The sequence below is a fragment of the Alosa alosa genome, chromosome 6 (assembly GCF_017589495.1).
Source record: "Alosa alosa isolate M-15738 ecotype Scorff River chromosome 6, AALO_Geno_1.1, whole genome shotgun sequence".
NCBI classification, from domain to species: Eukaryota; Metazoa; Chordata; class Actinopteri; order Clupeiformes; family Clupeidae; genus Alosa; species Alosa alosa.
Window position 1 is genome coordinate 26,441,971 of NC_063194.1, and position 25,224 is coordinate 26,467,194.

General features: G+C 40.7%; 2 protein-coding genes across 3 annotated transcripts in view; both read left to right on the forward strand.

Annotated features, from left to right (window-relative positions):
* The first annotated feature begins 2,505 nt into the window (after positions 1 to 2,505).
* On the forward strand, positions 2,506 to 9,325 carry LOC125296176 (cytochrome P450 3A27-like). Its single transcript, XM_048245909.1, has 13 exons — positions 2,506 to 2,710; positions 2,941 to 3,037; positions 3,172 to 3,224; positions 3,300 to 3,399; positions 4,403 to 4,516; positions 4,699 to 4,784; positions 4,918 to 5,066; positions 5,441 to 5,565; positions 6,124 to 6,208; positions 6,465 to 6,625; positions 7,773 to 7,999; positions 8,287 to 8,449; positions 9,031 to 9,325. The coding sequence occupies exons 1-13, from the start codon at positions 2,640 to 2,642 to the stop codon at positions 9,118 to 9,120; spliced, it is 1,521 nt and encodes a 506-aa protein (XP_048101866.1). The 5' UTR covers positions 2,506 to 2,639; the 3' UTR covers positions 9,121 to 9,325.
* A 1,454-nt stretch (positions 9,326 to 10,779) lies between these two features.
* LOC125295563 (mitochondrial import inner membrane translocase subunit tim16-like) overlaps positions 10,780 to 25,224 on the forward strand; it is a 104,507-nt gene continuing 90,062 nt past the window's right edge. For both annotated transcript variants that reach the window (XM_048244879.1, XM_048244877.1), the window contains exons 1-6: positions 10,780 to 11,402; positions 19,850 to 19,946; positions 22,147 to 22,227; positions 22,482 to 22,552; positions 23,259 to 23,439; positions 24,887 to 24,963. In XM_048244879.1, the coding sequence (XP_048100836.1) occupies positions 11,343 to 11,402; positions 19,850 to 19,946; positions 22,147 to 22,227; positions 22,482 to 22,552; positions 23,259 to 23,439; positions 24,887 to 24,963 (567 nt within the window). In that variant the 5' untranslated portion in view covers positions 10,780 to 11,342. The remainder of the gene's footprint in view (positions 11,403 to 19,849; positions 19,947 to 22,146; positions 22,228 to 22,481; positions 22,553 to 23,258; positions 23,440 to 24,886; positions 24,964 to 25,224) is intronic.

Sequence of the window (25,224 nt, forward strand, 5' to 3'; positions counted from 1 at the left end):
TTACCCACCACCCTCCCCCTTGATCTACATCTTCTGTACTCTTCACCCCATACCCCCCTTCCCCACTCACTCAGGGAGTGCCTCCCCAGCCTGTGGGAGTATCACCACATCACCCCCTCTCCCTAGCCTCCTCATAACTGCAGAATTGGATGTTCTGATTGCAATGTTCTTGCAAAACTTCTGATCAACTTAAAATACTCTGTTTAACCTCTTTTCTTCTCAATATATTCTTACCTGGCCCCATTTTTCCTAAAGATCCCTTAGGAGAAACAGGTGAGATCTCAAATCAAATTTACTGTCTGTATGTGGTGCTACCAAAGTCCTTTTAGGCAAGTCTCACTCGGCGACCATATTGCAATGCATTTTAGGGACTTATCGGGCATCTAATTTGGCATGCGCAAGTCTTCACGACACCAACCACGGTCCAGCTGCGAGATCACAACACATGATTGGTACGATGGATTCACAACATACCACATGATTGGCACGATGTATTCACACGTCAACTTTTGGTGGCGGAAGGGGCGGAATATGTTTAGACGACTGCCATGTTTGCATTACAAACTAACCCCATACATTTCTACAGGAGATTTTTTGAGTGCTGTGTCTCCTCATTAGAAAGTCTCTTGTGTCAGAATTAATGTGTTATGTACTGGCACAGAGTTACAGAGGCTAGAATATTGTTTTGTTTTTTTCTACCAGGTTACAAACTTTGAACTGACCACATTTCAGCCCTCTTGAGTCACTCACTTGGGAAACACAACTGAGCCCTAGCACCAGGTCTTGTGAAGCTGTGTGTGAAAGTAGATCAATATAGAAGAATAAATGAGTAAATTACAGTTATTTGTAAAGGTGTGTCCATGTGTTTGGCAAATATAGGGCAAAATGCCCTATGGAGACTCAGGACTTTTGGTTACCCAAAATGCATATTGACAATTAAAGGCCTACTGTATATGAACTCCTTGGTGTAGAAGCATAATCATGGTCTTAAATGAAGTTTGATTGTATGTCAGAGGTTCTGATATAGAATGACTATAGAACATATGGAATAATTACACAAAAGTCTATTTTTGCCATTTGTTTGGTGGTTCAATGGGTGTGTATAAGATGGACTATACATATGCACAACTTATATTGGATAAAACAACAAGAATATTCTATTTCTATGGATTCTTGTGGATATTTCAAGACCCAATATGCTGCATCTACTTATTGTTAAGGATATACAGGTGAGTCTCCAAAAATTAGAATATCGTGGAAAAGTTTTTTACCCCCTAACTTAGTTCAAAAAGTGGATCTTTCATATATTCCAGATAGATAGATAGAAATAGATATAAAGTGAAAGATGTCAAGCCATTTTCTGTTGTAATCTTGATGATGAAAGTTGTAGTAAACGTAGATGAAAGATCCACTTTTTAAACTAAATTAAGGGGGAAATGAACTTTTCCACGATATTCAAATTTGTTGAGACCCACCTGTGCACTGCAGCTAGAAGGTAGGGAAGTGGAGGAGGGGGAGGAGGACATTTTTGATAAACTTTAATTGAAACATAGTAAAATGCACTTGACAATGTAAAGCACTATACAGATTGTAGATGAAAAAGGTTGTCATGTATGGATTCCCAAGAGTCCAAGCTTTCAAATGTATACTATGCTACATAGCAATATGGGACATACAATTGATTTAGAATGTTGGGGGTGTGGAGGAGGGGGTATGTGTGCCATGGAAGGCACACTGTCTCATAAAATCATTTAACCCTTTAACTGCCTGCTCAACAGTTTGGTAGAGCACACTTTAAGACACCATATATTATTATGTTAAAATGAAGTGGAATAACACATGTATTAATTAACATTAAAAATATATACATATTTTCATGGTCAAATATTTTTTTGAAAACATGCTCAACCAAACGGTTGATTAGTCAGTTTATGGTAAAAGTCAGGTCCGTATAGATAATACTAGAAAACATGACAAAGTTTATGAATTAATCATATTAACCATTATATACTGTTTTCAAATGTATAATACTACTGTAAACACAGCATATATATGTTTAAAAAGCATGCATACACATGAAATATATCAAATAGGCTTATTAGCTATGCTGCTAATGCAATGCAATTCAATAAATTTTCTGTACCATGAAGGGGAAACTGATTCAACCATAAAAACCATATATTTTCTGAAAGCTTAGACCCTCAGGATGTAATCTAACTGTCCCACCCTCCTCATTAGTATGCTGCCCATGCATAATACATTGGGTATTGGTATAATCATTATATGCAAGGTGGTTCAGTGAGTAGGCCTGTTGTGTAAAGTAGGTCTAGGCTACTCTTTTTTTTTTTTTAGCTTAGTGGTCCGTGAGTTTTTTTTTTATTGGTTAAGTGGTCCTTGGTCTGAAAAAGTTTGAGAAACACTGATCTAGGCTACTGTAGGCCTATCAGGTTTTTTTTTATTTTTTAGTCATTGCGTAATCCAAAATCAAGTGGGGACAAGTTCAGGCCACTTCCTGTTTATAGACCATCAGCGCTCTCGCAAATTTTATGGGCAGTTGTAGTTTCTCAGTGTTTGTCTAAATCCAGTTTATCGCAGTTTCGTGTTTCAGTGATACCTGTCGTAGTTGCGAACTTCAACAAATGAATATGTTGCCTTCATTTTCCATGGAGACGTGGGCTCTCTTAGTTTTGCTTTTAACGCTCTTGATAATGTAAGTAATCTGAGATTGTTTTCTTTGTAATTTTGCTTTCATGTCATTTTTTCTCTGGCCTAAGGTGTTTTCAGATAATACAAAATGCTTACAACAAGCGCGACGACCAGTGCATTTGACGGTGCAGCAGCAGCAACAAATGCTGCGTGTAGGCTATATCTCGGTTGGCGCAATGGGACTATTCGTGGCTGTTCGGTTGATTAAAGGTCAGTGTGTGGTCTCTTTTTAAGATATGGGACATGGCCTTATGGATATTTCAAAAACATTGGCATTCCGGGACCCCGGCCTTGGCCATTCCTGGGGTCATTTGGATCAATGGCGATGAAAGTGAGCAATCGTTTCTCCTTGGCGAAATATTTTCGACGCCAATATCTAGTCTACAAAAAGGACTCATTTTCGACTGATTGGATTTGCAAACACTAACATTAATTTCCACTGTGTTTTCCATATGAACTATGTAGGGTTTCCACCTCTTTGACCAACAGTGTTTCCAAAAATATGGAAGAATGTGGGGGTGAGTAAAATGTCTTGAGCAGGTTTGAGCGCATATATGGAGATCAGTGCGCTCAGTTTGACTTTTGTCTTCCAGGATCTTTGAGGGCAGATCACCAGTGCTGATGGTTACAGACCCTGGGATGATAAAGGCAGTTATGGTCAAGGAGTTTTACACTGCCTTCACTAATAGAAGGGTAGGTTCTTGGCTTTCTGTCTCATGGCCAATACCTGAAAAACACATCTCATTATCCACAGCATAATTTGCTAACCTTAAATGTTTTCTGGTCAGTTCCTTACTCATTGCTGTGGGACATTATTTTAACAAGATAGGCTACATAATAGCCTAGAGAATCAATTTCTAGAGAAAAAATGGTGAAGACAAGAAAATGGTTTTGCAGATTGTACAAAAATATGTCATTTATGGCACAGCTAGGCCATCAGATTAAGGAATATTTTATATTATATTATTTTTTTAAAGAATTTGTTTTAAGGCGCTCTAAGAAATGCTGGGTAACGTCATTTCTGTTGATGTAAAAAACAACAGAAAGCTAGCTCGCTACTCCAGTGGTGTAATCTATGTGATACGCAGGACCATATAACCATATAAAAAGCATCACCATCTCAGTATACCCACTTAAAATAGGCAAGGATACGTATTAACATTTGGGGTTGATCACAGTATACCCAACTAACTACTACAACCACAATATAACCTGACTATGCCACTGCACTACTCCCTCTTCTTCCCTCCCGGACAAATTTGCTGGAACAGACAGTTTGTTATGTTTTTATGGTCCAGGTTGGACCAAGTCGTTGCTGTTTTTCGAGCCTCGGCTGTCCACAGAGACTGCATTTTTTTTACAATGTATTCAGGGCAGAGGCAGCTAGCAGATAGTGAGGTGATGTTTGCAGTATGTGACAAAAAATGTTTTAGCTTTGAAACCGTATAACATCGCTTAGAGCCTTTATTAGACCTTTAATATATCAACTTTTATTAAAATAGATACTGGTATGCCATTTATGAGTGGTTTCCTGTACATAGATTAAGCCTAGTCCTAGACTAAAACATTTTACTCAGAGGAGATTTCCATTAAAGTTTTTTTTTTAGTCCAGGACCAGGGCTTAATTCATCTGTGGAAAACCAACCTATTAAATAAACACAAAAAAGTACTTAAAGCCTTGCTTGACTATCTACAGAAAGACGTACTGTCTGGACAGTTGGCTGATGCACTGACCGCTGTCGAGGACGAAAAGTGGAAGAGAATCCGAACTAGTCTCTCTCCAACATTTACAAGTGGACGAATCAAAGAGGTTATTCATCTTGGATGTCTGATTGATGATAATTCTTTCTTCTAATTCTAGAAATATCACATGTTTGGATGAGGAAAAGTTGACCAAAAGATTAAATGGAGTTTGAGATAAAACAATCTGACTTTGTTCAGGTTATATGATCATGCACTGCAAATGTAGATTCTTTTGTTCTGTTGTTCCAGGTGTTTCCTATAGCTGGAGAATATGCAAACCGTTTAATAGAGTACTTGAAAAAGCAAAACTTAAATGAAGCAATTAGTATGAAAGAGTAAGTTAAACGTTTTTCTCCCCAAACTAATCATCTTTATACACTGCCCTGTGCTCCAGATCTAGTTACAATAATAATGTTTTGAAATCAATAATCCATTTAAATGTTGTTTTTTACTGTTGTTTGCCCACAGCATGTTTGGTTTATACAATATGGATGTTCTGACCAGTACTTCATTCAGTGTAGAGGCTGATTCCATCAACAACCCAAATGACCCCTTAGTTGCCAATGTAAAGAAACTGATGAATTTCAGCCTTTTCAATCCAGCCTTTGTTATGGCCAGTAAGTACGCCAGTTGAGTGAATACATCAGAAAATGTGCAAAACATTTTTCCCAGTAGGTCCGTCCAGATACGAATGATCCTGATCCTGATATGTATCACTGATGGTTTCCAGCACTATTTTCCACAATACTGTATCGATACTTTGATTTCTTGTGTTGCTTTGTTTTATATACATATGGCCATTGACATTAATGCACCTACTCAATATCAATAGATGGAAATGGGAAAAAGTTTCACTGTTGACAAATACTGTAGCTGATCTTTTCCATGTGTTTTTTTAATTGAAGCAATATCACTTCATACTTTCAGCACCACTATGCATTTGTAATCACACATTTATAGCTGGTAATATTACCTCCCTTTTCTTTTTTAGTGGTATGTCCTTCAATGGTTCCTCTTATGGACAAACTTGGTATCAGTTTTTTTTCAAAATCGCTAATGGACTTCTTCTACAGTACTCTTCAAAAGATTAAGGAGCAGCATGGGGAGGATGACCGCGTATGTACACCAAAGATTGACCTTAAAGGAACTAAGATCTGTAGGCTTTGGATTGTCATGAGAGATATTACATGAGAGCTGGGTTTTGCATGCTAACTTTAGTAGAAATCTGGGCAACACAGAGCAAAGGCGGTTTTGATACAATGTCAAATTGGTCATTTCTTCACATTCTGTTGATGTTGAAGTATTTTTTAAAGTTTTTTTAAGCACCTTTAAGCTGAGCATACATGGTGCAATTCTTCTAAGAAAACAGGGTAACTAACACATTTATAGGCATCCAATGCAGTTTACAGACATTGTTCTGTCATAGTGCAAAAGCATCAAAACAACATCACTTAATTGTTTTTCCCCCTTGATGCTTTCCTAAATATCTTACCCGTGGACTTTCTCCCAGACTGCCTTCGAGCTCGTTATTTGATGTGAAAGTGACGCCAAAAATAATGGGGGTCAGTGGAATGCTAGCTGGAAGTGGTCGATTGATAGATTGCACATGGTAGCATGTTGGTAAGTCTACAATGTCCTGCAGTGCCCACTGAGGATGTACTTGTTTGTTGACAGAGAGTGGACTTCCTGCAACTCATGATGCGCTCCCAAATTTCAAATGAGGAAGCTGAGAAAAGTAGTGAGGATCAACCTGTTAAAGGTAATGATAAATGTTGTATACTGAAGTGTCTTAAACAATGCTGAGATTCAGTTCTATTTATGAGGTAAAGAAATTCTGATGCGTAGGCCTATTGTCACAGAGTAGCTCTGACAGACCCATACATTATTCCACTCAATTTACACTTTGCTTCTGGAGCATGGAAGGGAGGAATGTCATTTTATTGGCTAACTCAAATATCAACAACCTCAACAATATCAACAACCAAACTCAATTCTCTCTACTATGTCATTTTCAGGATTGACAGAACATGAAATACTCAGCCAGTCATTTCTCTTCATCCTGGCTGGATATGACACAACTAGCAACACTCTTGGTTTCCTTGCCTACAGTATTGCAATTAATCCAGATGTTCTAAACAAGCTCATAGAGGAGATTGATTCAGTGTTTCCAAACAATGTAAGTTAAGTTGCATGCCATGTTATTGAGTCTGAATGTCTTACTAAGCTATTGAAAATATAAACATATAAATCACAGAACTATACTGTGTATGTACACTATAGACAAAATTATTGGGATGCCTGTCATTACACCAAACTTCCACACTATGGGAAGGATTTCCTCAAGATTATAGCCTGGGAATACCCATATGAACCTGTGGCAAATTTGGGACTTGCTCTGCAAGTCCGTCTGGCCAAGAGGCCATTGAAGCCCATTTCCAATGTCCCTAAAACATGGGCACACAAATACAATCGCTAATCCGGCATGGATGTGTATTTCTTTGGAATTGAGCAAAGAACTGCATTTAAAACCTTCGTTTACGAGATTGCTACACTTCTGAAACAATTTGGTAAGAGTTTAATGCACCAATTTAAGTTTAATTTTACTGCTAGTTATGCCCCTGCTCAGTCAACCTTTTCTCAGTTAACCTTTTCTAGACCCACTCTCAATTACAATTGAGAAGGTCTCTGTGCTTAGCCTGGCTAACGTCAGACCTCATCTCATTGAGATGGGGTCTGGGAACTACACGTTAATTTTCTCGTATTTGAAATGTGGTTTACGAATGCCCAGAGACGTTTATTGGGCGCTACGATTGTCTATCAAATGCGCCTGTACGTAGCTTCGGTGTGTTGTCATCATCTTGCAGTCCCCCCTCAGTTCTGTGATTGGTTCCTTCGTTGAGGTGAAAACGAAGTCCATGGAATCCAGGCTGCCTAGCAGCATAAATAAAATCGTGCACAAGGCAGCATGGGAAAACCCAGGCTACTCCGTGCTAACCCAGCTATCAAGAATATAGACTGTCTGCAGAATTTTTACCCATTAATTCAAAAGTATTTGTGAGGTCTGGCACTGATGTTCAACAAGAACACCTGGCTCCCTAAAGAGCTGCAAAGGTGGGGCCAAACTCCATATTAATATCTACGGATTTACAATGGGTTGTCATTTAAGTTCCTGTGGGTGTAATGGCAGGCATCCCAATACTTTTGTATACTTTTCTTTTTTGTATGTATGTTTTTATGTATGTGTGTATGAGAGAGGGGTACATGTTCATTTACCACTAGTAAATGGTTTATGTCATAAAGGTGCATTGTTATGTGTTACATAGGCACCTGTCACCTATGAAAAGCTGATGCACCTTGAGTATCTGGATATGGTCATCTGTGAGTCTCAGCGAATGTGGCCAGCTGCTCCACGTCTAGAGAGGATGTGCAAACAGACAGTGGTGATAAATGGAGTCACAATCCCTAAAGGCACTCTCGTTGCTGTTCCTGTGCCTGTATTACACCATGACCCAGAGCTGTGGACGTCCCCTGAGGCTTTCAACCCAGAAAGGTAAAGACTATTGTGTCACTGAATCAGACAATTGCACAAAATTCTCCTTTTAAAGTAGGATTTTAAAAATGCTAATTATAGCTTTTGTTAAAAAATTCACTATATGAAAAACTGCAAAAGAAAAAAAGAAAATGTCATGTTAGGGAGTTCAAGAGTCTATTGACTGTTGATTGAAGGAGGAATAGAAATGTCAAAATATTAATTTACTACGGTAATTTAATATATTGATCAATCAATTGGAACATAATTAATCAATTAAATGACTAATCTTTGTGGTTTTACTGAAGGTTCAGCAAAGATAATAAGGAGAGCATTGATCCATATGCTTACCTTCCCTTTGGGATTGGACCTCGCAATTGCATTGGGATGAGATTTGCTCTTATGTTGGTGAAATTGATTATGGTACAGCTGCTCCAAAACTTCAACCTGGAGACATGCAAAGAGACTCTGGTGAGAGAGTGTATTCATTTCCAGTAAATTGTAATATCTTTTGGATTCGCAATCATTTTTCAGGTTTAAGCTGTTGTCCTATACTCTTTTTTCTACCTTTTATGGCTGATGTTTGCAATTAAACTTTAAGGCCCCTCTCAATGTTTCATTACAGTGCATGATAATGCAATAGATAGATAGATAGATAGATAGATAGATAGATAGATAGATACTTTAATAATCCCTCTTTAATAATAAGAGAAATTCAAAATCAAATTCTTACAGCACCACAATGGTACAAATAACAGTAAGAAAACAAATCAGAAGGTACATATGTTAAAAGACATATGTAGACAAAAATCTATAAAAAGATAGGTAGTCTTTGAATAAACATAAAGTGTAGAACAGTGTTTATGTATAAATATTTCCACAAAGATGCACTATAAGGCAGGGCCATCACAAAGTCAATCAATAAATAATACTATGCTATCCTTTAGTACTAATTAGTCAATCAGTCAACAGTCCAGCCCATTCACATTTTTTAGAACATTTGTATTGTTTTTTGGGAATTGATTTCTAATTCTTATCTCTATTTCTTTCAGATACCTATGGAACTGGATGCGCTTTTTCGACCAAAAAAGCCTATAATGCTCAAGCTTGTACCGCGATCTCATTTAAATACTGAAGAATGAATATAAGTCCTATCACAATATCGTCCTCCAACTGTTTCTATTCATTTATCTGATGCTTTTCCAGTGTAATCAAATCCTAATCCATGCTGCACAAACATAAATGAAAGTGACCTGTACATTAGTAAAATTACAGTAAGTGCTTAGTTGTTAATGGCAATATTAATACACACACCAGACAACATACAATAAACATTTAGCCTATCAATCGAAAGTGTTCACTTTTATGTCTTCCTGCTCAAATGACTATTCTTTGGTAACGATTCATGTATTTATTCTAGATTTTTGTTAGGAGGACATTTTGTCATCCAAGTTCATTAAAGATGGAATCTCTCCCACTCCACACCCCTAATAGAGTAGGCTACACTTTGTCTGTACTAAGTACCCAGTACTGACAAACAGACCACTTCCTGTAGGCGTAGGCTACATCCAAGCATACCTGTCAACACTCCCGTTTTTCCCTGGTTTCTCCCGTATTTCAAGGTCATCTCCCAGCACCCTCGTTTTGTTGTTTCTCCCGGAAAACTCCCGTAATTTGCATGGCCATCAAACTTCATTTTAAAATCATTAGTCCATTCAGGTTGCCAGATTGTGTATGAAATACACCCTACACATACACGATCACTTAGTTTCAATTTCAACCGTTTTGTCATAGGCTAAAACCTGGCAACCCAAAACCCAAATAAGGAAGCGGGTGCCGACTGCGCAGCCTGAGTCTCGTCGTAAGCAAGCGGGCTAGTTGAACGGCCTACTCCAGAACTAGCTGTTGTGACATTGTTGGGAATTTAATTGATTAACACATCACATAAGGTGTTATTGAGTGTTGTTGATACACTGAACTTGTGCCCTCGGAACCAAATCTGACAGCAAGGAGTTTTGGAAGTAGGCTGCAGGCAGGCAGCTGGTGGATACATAACTGGCATGCGTAAGGTATAATGGTAAGGTAAAAGCAACGACCGAAATGCAGTGTTGAAACACGTGTATGAAACGTATTAAATATGCAAACACAGATCCGGTATAAACACTGACCCCCGAAAAAAAAAAAAAAAAAAAAAAAAAGTCTCCCGTTTTTGGAAAGCTAAATGTTGACAGGTATGCATCCAAGACAATCATGATAATGAGCTGAACGTGTCAATCAAACACCAAAAGTGCTGTAAATATGTTCCTGTTTCTGTTTCATAGTATAAGTATATATACTCTTTTGATCCCGTGAGGGAAATTTGGTTTCTGCATTTATCCCAATCCGTGAATTAGTGAAAGACGGGCTCAAGTCCAGATACCCCAAATCCAAGCCAAGATGCCCAAAGCCAAGGGCGTATCAAAAATATGCGCTGATTAACTACCCGAACCGACAAAAAAAACAATGTGCCTAGCCTAGGCTATCCTTTGCAGTTCATATTGAGGTAGAGACAATGCTTTCTTATTAACTAAACACTAAAACAAGAATAATTTGCACTGATACGCCTGACTAGATTTAGCCTACAAGGACGTCAGCTGAGAATACACGCCGCCGGTGTTGCACAAAATCCTGTGACCTGTCGACAGACAGTTGCCAGCTATTGCCACAGTTGAGGATGCCATAATTTCGTTGTGCAAGGTACAGAGTACTACTGCCTGCGCATGTTCATAGCTCGGCGCATGCGTAAAGACCGATAATTTCACGAAAGAGTAGGTGGTTTCAGGGATCATGCAGACATGCTCATAATAATAGCGTGATCATAGGAACATCATTGAATCCACTTGTATTGTTGAAGAAAATATTCTGAATCCTTGCCAAAAATTAAGATTCAATAACTGTTCAATTGTTGAGTAAATTATTTCTGATCATTCCCAAGTACATTCACCCATCTCGTGAATCTTTCATTTAAGCGGTATCGTTCTAGACAGAAAGCCTAGCTGACAGACATAGTAAGATACGGACGTAGCCTAGATTAGAGGTGGAAATTATAATCTTCGTAGACTAGGCTAATGTTTTTAGGATTCGAGTTTTTGTTTTAGCAATGTCGGTGCAATGTCTGACTAGTTCAAGTCAAAGAGACAGCAACCAGAGTAGTCTACGCGTTTCACGTTCATTTCCTGCATAAACTATAGGCTCCGACCCTAAATTGTGTGAGCAGCAGATCGAGCGTCCTGTCAGCTGAGCACAAGATTCGATTCTTCGCCTCCTTTGACAGCGAAGTACACACCAAGATACCCGGAAGGTGCACAGACGAGGGAGAACGACAATGAACCGCTTCAAGACTTCGAAATTCAAAAATACAACCCCGAAAATCCCCAAAAAAGATGTGAGTAATGTGCTTGTAGTGGTAGCCAATAATCAAATCTGTGGTTATAGTTAAGCGTGGCTAGTGTGTCCTCAAGCGTATGGAGGGAATTCAACTCCTTAGCATCACTGAAATCCAATCCCCAATCCGGTGTATTTGGAGTGTGGCTCATTTGTACCTCTCCATCTGGGACAGGAAAACCCATGCAAATCAATCATTCAAAATGTGATACACTAGGCCTGCCTGATAAGATAGCTTGACAAAACTTCTGCAGCTGCCGCTTATAGCAGTGTAGCCTGGCTATCTGTAAGGTAGGCTATACCCAGATTGCATATTCTGTCTCTATGGGAGTGCCTGGGTTGAGTATTACATTCGTAGCGTGTGTTGCATAATGTAGCCTACTCTGGCGGTATGCATGCAAGATGAAGACTATGCTGAACTACAGGCACTTCTCAGCAGTTTAAATGTGGCTTTCTTATTCATTGTTTGGGCGCTGTCTCAACCACACGTCCTGATTGGTATGGCCTCCGTAACGTGATTTCTTATAGTATACAGAGGTGTTGCACGTGACAGTCAGTGACAGGCCTTTGCACAGGAGCACACGAGAACATGCCTTTACGCAGTTTTACAGGTCTACGATTTTTGGATAGGCTTGGGTCAGTGGACAGTGTCCATGTGTCACCTATGTCATTGTCATTCTGATCCAAACGTTCTTGTTTATGAGATACTGTGGTCGGACAGCACAGAGCACAGAAGAGGCTCAAGCCAAAGCCTGGAAATATTATTCACTACAAACAGTACGCCTACAGCGTCTGTTCTTTGTTGTTATGGTAGGCTATCTGTGCCAACTTCACACACTTTAAAACTGTTTGCCACATTTTATAGATGTAGTTGTGCTATATGTCTGAAATGGAATATCTGGTCATTTGAAATACTGTATATTTTTTACTCAGCATCTGGCTGCAGTCAGGATGAGATGGGGAAAAAATATGTGGTGAAATGAACATGGCTGTTATGTTATCTTTGTATTGTATTGAGTCCTGTGTAGAATGTGTTTAATGTTTAGGCTGGTAGGACACTATTCTGTGTATTGTATTGAGTCCTGTGTAGAATGTGTTTAATGTTTAGGCTGGTAGGACACTATGCTGTGTTTCACAGCTGTATGTGTGCTTGATTGGTAGAGTAGATGCACACATGTTGGTATTTTTGCAGTGTGCATTTGTCACAGGCTTTCCCCAGCTTAGTAATATGCTACAGGCCATTGGTGGCAGAGAACTTTCTTGACACACACACACACACACACATACACACACAAAAGCCTTCTTGACATTCTATTAGCCTTTCATTTTGCTGCACCCTGCACTGAAGGGGGCCTTTTGACTTCCTCAAATTTCTGCTGAATAAAAATACTCTTCTGTTTGTCTTGTGAAAAGAGTCAGTGACAAATCTTTCCGGTTCCCTCTTCCTTTTGCAGTTTTCTGCAATGTGTTTGTTTACCTCAGTGTAGTTCTAGTATCAGGAAGAAGTGATCTCAGTTCTTTGTCAAGTTCTCTCTGTTTTTGTAAAGTTTACAGCATATCAACTGAATCCAACATTTAAATTCTGAATTAACTCACGCTACACTCCTCCACTCATTTTTTAACATTTTTACACATTTTGTGTAATTCTGCTGAAAAACTATGCATTTGAATTAATTAGTAAAGCAGCACTGTACAAGTTTTGGTCAAAACGAGTGAGCTTACCATCTTACTCATGTAAGAGCCTTAATAGAGCTGCTAGAAGCTTGTTAACTTGCTGACTGGTGTCTTTTGGCTATGTAGTCAGCAAGGTCGAGCTTGAGGTTTTCTTTTTTTTTTATTCTCATTTTTGCTATGCACTCCATCCCAGAAAACAGAAGTGCATAGTGCATATCCTGGATGGCTGGTGGGAATGACACATTTGTTCTATTTCTTTATAGGAACATATTCCATCAGAATGAATTTGAAGATGATAGTAAAGCTTGTTAAATACTGATAAAAGAATACCTCAAAATGTGGTAAATTGTAACATAGAGTTGCTTTCATATTTCTTTTCCCATTTCAATTTTCAAATGGCGTTTTCAATGCCATGTTTTTTGGTTTTTGCTTTCTTTTCCACTTCCACATAACTTTGACAAAATGACATTAAAGGTCATGCCAATGAAGGTGCTTTGAATTGAGCGCATTGGCCCTTTGGATCTGGATCTGGATTTGGAAGAGTGGCAGAGCGCCAACAAGAATGGCTGCCTACTCAGTAGCTCCTTGTCTTAGTGTTTGTTTCTACGTCTTTTGTTTACTTTTTACTTCGCAACTTTTTGGATTACACACTTGGAGTGTTTTTATTCTATCCTATGGATACGGACATATTACAACGCTCCAGCGACAGCAAACTTGGGTACACAAGGAACCAGCTGATCGCACTACGACGGAATGCTGGCTGTGTTCGCGACAACATTCCAGAGGAACTGTGGTGCTTTCGGGGTTGCAGAGCGGGAGTAAAAGTGAAGATGAGGCATCGGGAGAAGAAGTGGAGATACAAGCCCTCAGTTCCATCGATTCTGATGGGAAACGTGAACTCACTGGCTAATAAGACTGACGAACTGGATGCCCTGGTAAGAAACCAGAAGTTGTACAGGGAATGTAGTTTGTTATGCTTTACAGAGACGTGGCTAACAAGCCATATCCCCACTTCTAACGTTGAGCTGCCCGGCTTCAGTGTAGCTCGTTTAGACAGAGACTGTAAACTTTCTGGCAAAAAGAAGGGAGGTGGACTGGTGCTGTACATTAACAATAGATGGTGCAATCCCGGACATGTTACAGTGAAGGAGACTGTATGCTGTAAGGATGTGGAGTTATTAGCGGTTAGTCTCCGTCCATTACTACATGCCGAGGGAGTTCTGCGACGCAATTGCTGTCTGTGTTTACGTTCCACCTCGAGCTCTCCCGGATACAGCGTGTGACGTCATCCACTCCACAATCGCAAGGCTTCAAACCCAACACACTGACGCCTTTTTTGTGATCTCTGGCGACTTCAATCACATAACACTGGATTCCACACTCACAAATTTCTACCAGTATATTGACTGCCCTACAAGGAAAAACAGGACAATAGACCTCATGTATGCAAACGTGAGGGATGCATACAGTGCAAACCCCCTCCCCCCACTGGGAAAGTCAGACCACAACCACATTCATCTCCAGCCAATGTACAAGCCCAAAGTACAGAGGCTACCAGTTGCCACACGCACCTTCAGGAAGTGGACACCTGAAGGGGATGAGGCTCTGAGAGACTGACTGGAGTGCACTGACTGGAGTGTGTTACAGAATGGAGAGGACTTAGAGGAGGTCACACAGTGCACAACTGACTACCTGAACTTCTGCATGGACATTGTTGTTCCCACCAGAACTGTACGCTGCTTTCCCAACAACAAGCCTTGGATAACCAGCAATGTCAAGACCCTTCTTAACAGGAAAAAGATGGCGTTCAGAGAGGGGGACATGGCGGAGCTGAGGCGCGTGCAAGGGGAACTCAAATTCAAGCTGAAGGAAGCTAAGGAGGACTACAGAAGGAAGGTGGAACAGAAGTTGCAGGAAAACAACTTGAAGGAGACATGGGACTGCATGAAGGTTATCACTGGCCTGAAGAAGAACAGCAGCTCTGTGGAGGGGGACCTGGACAGGGCGAACCAGTTGAACCACTTCTACAACAGGTTTGACTGCCCTGCTCCAGCTCCAATGGCGGTGGTCTGTCCACCATCCCCCAGCCTCCACCCCCACACCCCCTCAATACCAGTGCAACACTCACCTCCATCATCACAGGCTATCGTACCTCCACCATCACTGGATTTGGAACCCCTCCCCCACATGGCGATTACGAACAATGAGGTGACAACGACCTCAGTCAACAGCCATCAAACACACAGATCTCAGATGCACCCCTCCCCCTCCCCTCCTTGGGGTAGCCGTGGCCCACTGGTTAGCACTTCCGACCTGTAACCGGAGGGTTGCCGGTTCGAACCCTGACCAGTAGGCACAGCTGAAGTGCCCTTGAGCAAGGCACCCCAACCCCTCACTGCTCCCCGAGCGCCGCTGTTGATGCAGGCAGCTCACTGCGCCGGGATTAGTGTGTGCTTCACCTCACTGTGTGTACACTGTGTGCTGTGTGTGTTTCACTAATTCACGGATTGGGATAAAAGCAGAGACCAAATTTCCCTCTTGGGATCAAAAGAGTATAAATACTTATACTTATACCCTTACACCCCTCACCATTACAACAGATCAAGTGACAGTCCAACTAAAGAAATTGCGTAGCAATAAAGCAGCGGGGCCTGACGGACTGTGTCCAAGGCTACTCAAGGCCTGTGCTGCTGAACTGGGGGAGCCACTGAAGCACATCTTCAATTTGAGCCTACGCCTTGGACAAGTTCCAACACTATGGAAGACATCATGTCTTACCCCTGTCCATAAGAAGCCACACCCTAGTGAGCTTAATGACTACAGACCTGTCGCTCTTACATCACATGTGATGAAGACAATGGAGCGATTGGTCTTAGGTATGCTCAGACCCCAGGTACGCCATCCACTAGACCCTTTACAGTTTGCTTACCAGGAGAAAGTGGGCGTGTCGACGATGCCATCACTTATCTTCTACACAAGACACATTCCCACCTAGACAAGGGGAAAAATGCTGTGAGAATCATGTTCTTTGATTTCTCAAGTGCTTTTAACACCATCCAACCCCTCAGATTGGGAGACAAGCTCTTGCAGATGGGTGTGGACGCTCACCTGGTAACCTGGATTACAGATTACCTGACCGAGCGACCACAGTTCGGCAGACTGAAGAACTGTCTCTCTGACACTGTGATCAGCAGCACCGGAGCGCCACAGTCACAGACTCTCCAGTCCTGTTCACCCTGTACACATCTGACTTTTGCTACAACACAGAGGAGGTGGTTAGCACCTACAAGTATCTGGGTCTCCACCTGGACAACAAACTGGACTGGTCAGCCAACACTGATGCACTCTACAAGAAAGGGCAGAGCAGGCTGTACTTCCTGAGGAGGCTGCGGTCCTTCAATGTGTGCAGCAAGCTCCTCAGGATGTTGTTGCCAGCATCCTCTCCTTTGCAGTAATATGCTGGGGAGGAAGCACAAGGAAGAAGGATGCGGGGCGAATTGACAGGCTGGTAAGGAAAGCTGGCTCTGTAGTGGGAGCTGAACTGGAGTGCATCACTTCACTATCTGACAAAAGGACCCTGAACAAACTGATCAACATCTTGGACAATGAGTGTCACCCACTCCACAGCACTATTGTTAAGCAGAAGAGCCTGATCAGCTGGAGACTTCGCTCACTGCCTTGCACAACAGACAGACTGAGAAAGTCATTTGTCCCCAGGGCCATTGAACTGTTCAATGCTTCACTTAAGGGAAGAGGAGAGAGAGACTTCTCTGCATAGTCTGTCTGCCTCTTCACCCCCTCCATGTTTGGATACTGTCTGTCCACTAGCCACTTTTACCACTGTCATTCTGCCTCACTGTTTGCGTGCTATATTAGCACATTAGGACATATGCATAACCCCTCCCTCCATGCCACAGCCGAACTGTGGCCACACTTATACCTTTTCTTAAAATAGTTAAATATATAGATATATAGACTTTACTTTACTTTATTTCTGCATTGTTGCACTGTTGGACTTACTCATTTGCACGATCACCATGACACTCACTCACACAGAGCACCTTACCTTACCTTACTATGCACAGAGAATCACAGGCTCAGTCCCTGCCTCAATCATTGCAAGCGCCTCTGATTGATTAATCACCACTATGTGGATACTGTTTTTGGGGGCCAAGCAGCGAAGCTGCAAGGACCTCATTGTGTTTCTACGTTTTCCTATTATTATTATTATATGCAATGGGAGTCTATGGCAGCCCATAGAACCGTATGGTAAAAAGTTGGGAAATTTGGCACACTGATTGGGGACGGTCCCATGATTCATGTCACCAAGTTTCATGTCGGTAACTTGAACCCTCAAGCGCCACCAACAGGCCAAAGTTGGACGTGCGTTCATGCACGTAACTTTTGACCTGTTGGTCCGATTTTCAAAAGTCAGGTATTGTTGGAATCCTTGGACCAAGCCGAGTTCAACGCACCCTATGACGTAATTTTCCGACATGATGGATTTTCCACCATTTTGGATTTCATCAAAAACACTTAAAATGTATCAGGGGTCACATACTTTCTCTGATTCCCACCAAATTTGACACAGACCATCTTCAGACCAAGCCTCACAAAAGTTATCACTTTTTGTCTTCGGAAGTATTACCGTTCGTCCGTCACATCCAATCGAAATTTGTGGCTAAGCCGCCAAACAGGAAGTGAGCTCATATCTCAGCAATCGTTGCATGTATCAAAACCAAACTTGGTACATGGACTCATGACCCCATCAGGTGAATGCCGAAGATATTTTGTGACCTTTGACCTCTAGGGTCACTGCAATTAGCAAAAATGCATTTTGCCTTGTAACTTTTGACGTGCTAGACATGAAACTTGCTTTGACAGCTTACGGCCATACGTCTGATTGCAGCATTGAGCTAACAACATTTCGTTGCCATGTTTACTCCGGCCTATCTGCTTGGCCCCCTCATTGCTGCTTGCAGCTATATTTCACAATTATTTTTGTAAAGGTGTACACCACCGTCGACAATGATTCACACCCCTATTCACCTAGCTGCTAACATTGGCTGGGCCGTGGTGTATTTTTCGCATCAACAAGCGCTTCTTTTGTGCATTGAGATACACACACATGGTCAAAGTCAATGACGACATCCCATACGTCGTTTAAAAGCTCTGGTCATTGGCTACAAGAATATGTCCATCATTTCGTTCTTACTTGTAAGAGGCCGACGTGGCTGCCATTCCAAGCTTGCATGTCCAATAGAAAGGTGTAGCTGACCAAGCTTGTCTCTGCCTCGTCTTTGCTTCGTTTCTCGTGATTGGTAGATCCTACAGACACGTGGGGAATACGTATAAGTAGAGAGTTCGAATCCGAATGGTATTCAAAATCACCGATATTCACCGGAAAATCTTTGAAAGTTTTTTATTTCTATTCTATAAACGTTTTGAATATGGAAGCTTACACACTCACAGTTCAACATTGGACTATAACAACACATATAATCTTGTTCTATGGATTCTTACGGACATTTCAAGACCAGGTAAGCCATATGAATATATTGTTATGGGTGTACACAAGGATTAGAAGGCAATGATGCAGGGTGGGGGAGGTTTTTTTTTGAGGGGGGCATATCAGCATAAATTACTTACTGTAGCTCACACCACACAGTTTGACATGGAATGGTGGATACCTTTGGAATCCTGAGACCCGTAGCTTTTTATTGATGTATGGGATGTCAATATTACATGAAGTAATGAGCCTACCCATTGATTTAATACACCCCACCACCCCAAATGGGCGGCATGCGTTCGCTGCAAACTAACTGGTTATTAATTACTCTTTCTGCTTTTAAAGAATGTGTTTGTGTTGTCTGTATGCTGCTGAGACCTTGAATTTCCCCTGGGGATCAATAAAGTATCTATCTATCTATCTATCTATCTATATATCTATCTATCTATCTATCTATCTATCTATCTATCTATCTATCTATCTATCTATCTATCTATCTATCTATCTATCTATCTATCTATCTATCTATCTATCTATCTATCTATCTATCTATCTATCTATCTATCTATCTATCTATCTATCTATCTATCTATCTATCTATCTATCTATCTATCTATCTATCTATCTATCTATCTATCTATCTATCTATCTATCTATCTATCTATCTATCTATCTATACACATGAGGATTGCCAGGATCTATTAGCTCTGGCTACAGAAACAATTAAAGCAAATTTAAGATCAGTCTGGAGAAATATTGGTTATTCTCTGTCAATATGTACACTGTAACTACATTGGACCTTTTGTGTTAGTGTAATTGTCTGTTTTTCCTGAAGCACTCCCCGGAAATGATTCTTAGAGAGAGCTCTCCCTGGCTTTGGGCTGTCTAGCCAGCCATATTCCATCCCATTACAACATATCAATTGTATCTAAATTGTACCCAATGACACAACTTATTTTCTCTGTAGGTTATGATCACATATACATTTTCATACATTTATTAATTTAGCTGAGACCGTAATCCAAAGTGATTTAAAGTGAGGACTGATCTTCAAGTTACAGTGCAAAAGGAGACTGTATATAGGCTTACTACCTTTACATACAATACAAGATAACCAGTGGATAATGCGGTTTATGGGACAAGGTGTTGTTATGGTTATTAAGATAATGGTATATATAATTGTGTAGTCGTTCTGTAGTATAGTATCTATGGTGAACCTGCAGGAAAGGCTTGCCTTTTACTCCCTCTCTCTTATTCCCCTCCAGGGCTGGATTGGTGGTGTGCGGGCTGGGTCCAGTAACTCTCAAGGAAACCATATCAAGTCCAGCTGTGATTTTGTAGCTTTCAACACAGAGCAGGGGGGTAAGGCCTCTTAAACTGTCTGTATGGATGAGAAAGAAAATATGTATTATTGTGATGTACCCTGACATGTAGACAAGATCCCATCATGTGTGAAGCACATATTGAGGGTATTGCTGTGGTCACTGACTACAGGCAACAGCAAAGCCTGGTAAGTCTGAACATGTCTAAAAATGTTCTTCACATAGGTCAAGTGACCTACAGTAGGCCAATTTGGGTCCTGCTATATCTCCAGTTAAATATGTAGTGAATTAGGGCCTTGGTGTACTTAACAAGGACTAGGCAGAGAAGTTGGGCTGGGATACAATGTGTTTGTAGGCCTTCAGTGCATACATTGAAGAGGTGACAGGCTTTCTTTTTAATTCCTGTGAAATTTTCACCAGACATTAGTATTAACTCAGATAATCCACCCATATAAAAAAATCCAAACATTAAAGTCCATAGGTAGAGGTATGTGTAATAAAGTGGAATGACACAGGAAAAAAGTATTGAACACGCCTGCTGAAATTTCTTAAATACTTTGTGGAAAAGCCTTTATTCGTAATGACAGCTTCAAGGCATTTCCTGTATGACGAAACTAATCAGTCACAGTATTCTGGTGTGATTTTGGCCCATTCTTTTAAACAGATAGTCCTTTAATATTGAAGATTCCAGGGGTCCCTCTTGTGAATCCTGATCTTTAGTTAACTTCCAAAACTGTTCAATTGGATTGAAGTCAGGGCCTTGATTTCCTTTCTCTGAAACCAATTGAGAGTTTCCTTTGCTGAATGGTTTGGGTCATTGTCCTGCTGGAAGGTCTAGCCATGTCTCATCCTCATCATCCTGGTGGATGTAAAGATTCTCCCGGAACAAAATGACTCCATTCATCATTCCTTCAACTGTATGAAGTCTGCCAGTGCCATGAGCCACCACCTCCAAACCTCACTGTTGGTAGGGTATTTTTAGGGTGATGCACAGTGCCATTTCTCCTCCAAATATGTTGTGTAGTATGACATCCGAAAAGTTCAATTTTGCCCTTGCCTGACCAGAATACATTCTCTCAGTATTTCATAGGATTGTCCAAATGTTGTGTAGTAAACTTTCAATGAGCTTTCACATGTTTTTCTTCAGCAATAGAGTCATGCGGGATGAGCGTGCATAGAGGCCATGGCGGTGAAGTGCATTACCTATGATTTTCTCTGTACCAATTGTACCTGCTGCCTCCAAGTCTTTCTGGAGCTTTCTCCAAGTGGTCCTTGGCTCTTGGGCTACCTTCTGACTATCCTTCTGACTTCCGGGTCAGAAATCTTGCGAGGAGATCCTGTGCATGACCAGTTGATGATGCAGTGATGTTCCTTCCACTTGCAGATAATGGCTCCAATACTGCTTGCTGGATGATTCTGAAGTTTTGAAGTGCATCTGTAACCTGTTCCATTGATATGTTTTGCAACAATAAGGTTGCAAAGGTCTTGGGAGAGCTCTTTGCTTTTACCCATCATGAAATGTTTTTTGTGTGACACCTTGGTAACAAAAAACCTTTTTATAGCCCACCAGTATGTACTAACCCAGCTTATATCATTTTGCACAGATAGGAGGGATAATTTGTCTAACTACTTATAGATTCCAGTTTGTTCCTTGCCATTCCTTACCTTTGTGTACTGCTTTTTCTTAGCGTGTTCAATACTTTTTCCCTGTGCCATTCCACTTTTTTACTCATAACTCTACTTTTAGACATTAATGTTTGGATTTTTATATATGTGTGGATTACCTAAGTTAATACTAATGTCCGGTGAAAATTTCAATGAATAGCCTCACTGGAAGTATACTTACTGAAAAAAATGTTGACGTGTTCAATACTTATTTTCCCCGCTGTATATCAGGTGGTGAAGTAGAGCAATGATCTGCATATTTGTGTCCATCCATATATTTGGTTTATTCTGTCTCTTTTACATACAAGTATGGATTGCAGTGGTATGCTTCTTATGTAAAGTATGGGCTGCAAAGCTACGAAGGATCTGCCCTGACATGTGTTAGTAGATGCCTGGGACCCTTGAGGTGAAGGAATTGTCTCTAATGAAAAGTGTGTGTGTGTGTGTATGTGTGTATGTGTGTGTGTGTGTGTGTGTGTGTGTGTGTGTGTGTGTGTGTGTGTGTGTGTGTGTGTGTGTGTGTGTGTGTGTGTGTTAGTTAATGTATCTCATGCATGTGTGTGGGTTCTGTGCAGCTGGTGGAATGGTGGGCCTGACATCTGTGGAGGCTGGTGCTGATGGAAAATGTCCAGTGACTTATCTGGCCTGTCATGCTGGTGAGGCATGATTTCTCTGATCACATCTCACATAAACTCATAACCTGCTACAAGATATTGATGTCCCTCTGCAATGTCCTTTTGTATGTTTTGAGACAGAATTCACATTAATAATCTATCTGTTGTGTTGTCTTTTTTCTTTGGTTTAGTTTGCTTAGATACTCTTTGCTCTGGCGCTCAACATTTTGAGAAGATCATATTTTCCTCTATTTCTCACTCATGATTTCTTTGCCTTTGTTGTTGTTTGATATCAGACCAAGTGACAGATCTGGACTTCTCTCCATTTGACAATGACCTTCTGGCAACATGTTCTGCTGATGAAACAGTGAGGCTTTCAGTTATAATCAGTTATAATGCATACACATCATTTGCATACCTGTATGTGAAGATTCACATACTCACTCACTCACTCACACACACACAAACACACGCGCGCGCACACAGACACACACATAGTCAAGTCAAGTCAAGTCAAGTCAAGTTTATTTATATAGCACATTTCATACACAGAGGTCATTCAATGTGCTTTACATAAACAGAACCAAACGATAATAACAAATAAAAGCATAGAAGGGCAATATAGTCAAAGAATAGTTAAAAGGTAAAGATCATAATAAAAAGAAAACATAAAACACAAGGTAAAATCATTTAAAAATAAAGAATAATTAGTAAGCAAAAACAAAGGCAAAAGTAGTAAAAAAAGTAATAAAAGACAAAGTAGAATAATTATCGAGGCAGATTCAGAATTTGTAACTCGGCACAGTTAGCAGAAAGCGTCTGAGAACAGTTTGGTCTTAAGTCTAGATTTAAAACTGGCTACAGTTGGGGCCTTTTTAATGTCATCCGAAAGTTGGTTCCACAGCTGAGCCGCATAGCAGCTAAAAGCTGCTTCACCATGTTTAGTTCTAACTGTAGGTTTGACTAGCAGGTTTACATACACACACAGACACACACACACACACACACACACGCACACACACACAGACACACAAGTCCTCTGAACTTAAGCTCATTCTTCTTTTTTCTGTCAGGTTAAACTTTGGCGTGTGTGTGGGGTGGAGGATCAAGTTGTGGAGCCTGAGGTAACTATGTGCCCAGGCTCAGGGCGTTTAGAGCTGTTGCTCTTCCACCCCTGTGCTGGTGGTCTACTGGCCGTAAGCTCCAGTCAAGCTGTGCAGTTATGGGATATCACCAGAGATTCAGCCTTGGCAGGTACATGCAACACACCAGAATGACACTCACTCATTCTCAAACACACACACACACACACACACACACACACACACACACACACACACACACACAGACAAAGACAAACAAGACTAAGTGCCACTTGCAGAGGCTGTTTATGAATGTGTGTGTGTGTGTGTGTGTGTGTGTGTGTGTGTATGTTTAAGTATATTTTTTGTTTCATATTCAAGCACAGTCAAGCAAATCTATGTAAATCCATTGCATTTAGTCATAGAACATTAATGCCTAGCACATGAATTTGTCTTTGTCTTTTGTTGAGTATAAATTTGTCTTATTTGTTTGCCAATGTTTGTCTGTGGATATATGTGTATTGTTCCATCTTTGTTTGTGTCTGTATGTGTGTACGTGCATGTGTATGTCTGTGTGTGTGTGGGTGGGTGTGTTGGAGACGGTGTGATCAGCAGAACCTCAGATTGCAGTGGGGTGTGTGAGCACGTGCAGTGCTGAGGTAAATAAGACTGGTGACCTATGACCCTATGTTCACATGATGCTTCCACAATCAGCTCTGCTCCATCACCCTCCCACGCCCATTGGCTCTCACAAGGCCACCCCCTACCTTTGTATGTGTGTGTGTATGTGTGTGTGTGTGAGCATGCGTGTTTTTTGTCCTGTCCAGTGTGTTCCAGTGTATTTTTGTGACTGTATATCCATGAATTTATTGTGTTCAGCTGCAGGAAGCAGAGCTTACACACACATTCTGTGATGCTTCCTATTCTGTTGCACAGCTATATGTTTGTGTGTGTATGTGTGTGTCATCACACTCACATATCTGTCCTCACCCCACTCTTCCCTGCGCCTCACAAAAGCCTTTGCCTTTTTCTCAGGCCTTTGTTCAAGGCCTTTGTTCTTCCATTATCTTGTGTTGTCTGTGGTAAAAAATGAAGTATTAATCCACAGAGAGGCAAAATGTAAAGCACAGGCAAGCCGACCGTACAGCAGAGTGTAAAGCTTTATTCAGGACGCCGGAGACAGGTTACAAACACACAAGCATCTTAGGCCAGCATGAGAGCAACAAGTCTGTCTTAGACAAAGTCTTACCATTATTTATAGGAATAAACAGGGTATTCTTGATGGATTACATAAAATGAAAGAAAAAAAGAGCTGTCATGATAAAGAAAGCTAGTTAAAGAAAAAGCTGTTATTACGCCAGACTCACTAAGGTGGTTGACCTCAGAGGTCATGGACAAGAGAATCCCAAAATAACTCCTTGTAATGACCATCCTTGCAATGTCTACATTTCTTTAAAGTGTAGCCAGTTGGACAACAACAACCCGAGTAGACATTTAACAGCTAAAGTGCAGTCTAAATTCTGGAAATTTCCACACATTTACACAACATATGTATGTGTGTGTGTGTGTGTGTGTGTGTGTGTGTGTGTGTGTGTGTGTGTGTGTGTATGTTTCTATAGTTTTGGAGCAGCATCCTGACCACCTGCAAAGTTTCTCCTGGAAACAAGATGGCTCTTTACTGGCAACTTCTTGTAAAGTAAGTTGCAGATACTCAAGAATGCAGTGTATTACAGAATTGTCTAGATTCATGTGCAATGTCCTGAGTTCATCTCTTGGTCTTAAGGCCTCAACTTATGACAAAAAAATAAATAAATTCAAACCTGTCTGAATAGTACCCAGAAATGAAAATGGACAGCTTAAAACAGTTTTTTGGTCTGTATTGATCTAGTAGTGCACCATTAAAAAAATATGGTACGTATTTTTATTATGACCAAGATTAAGACCAAGGGCCTGTACT

Bases quoted from the DNA above. Each gene is read 5' to 3' on its own strand.
- LOC125296176 (XM_048245909.1), top strand. From the start codon at position 2,640: ATGAATATGTTGCCTTCATTTTCCATGGAGACGTGGGCTCTCTTAGTT. The intron at 3,400-4,402 runs GTAGGTTCTTGG...GACTATCTACAG, and splicing joins CTGCCTTCACTAATAGAAGG to AAAGACGTACTGTCTGGACA. The intron at 5,566-6,123 runs GTATGTACACCA...GTTTGTTGACAG, and splicing joins AGCATGGGGAGGATGACCGC to AGAGTGGACTTCCTGCAACT.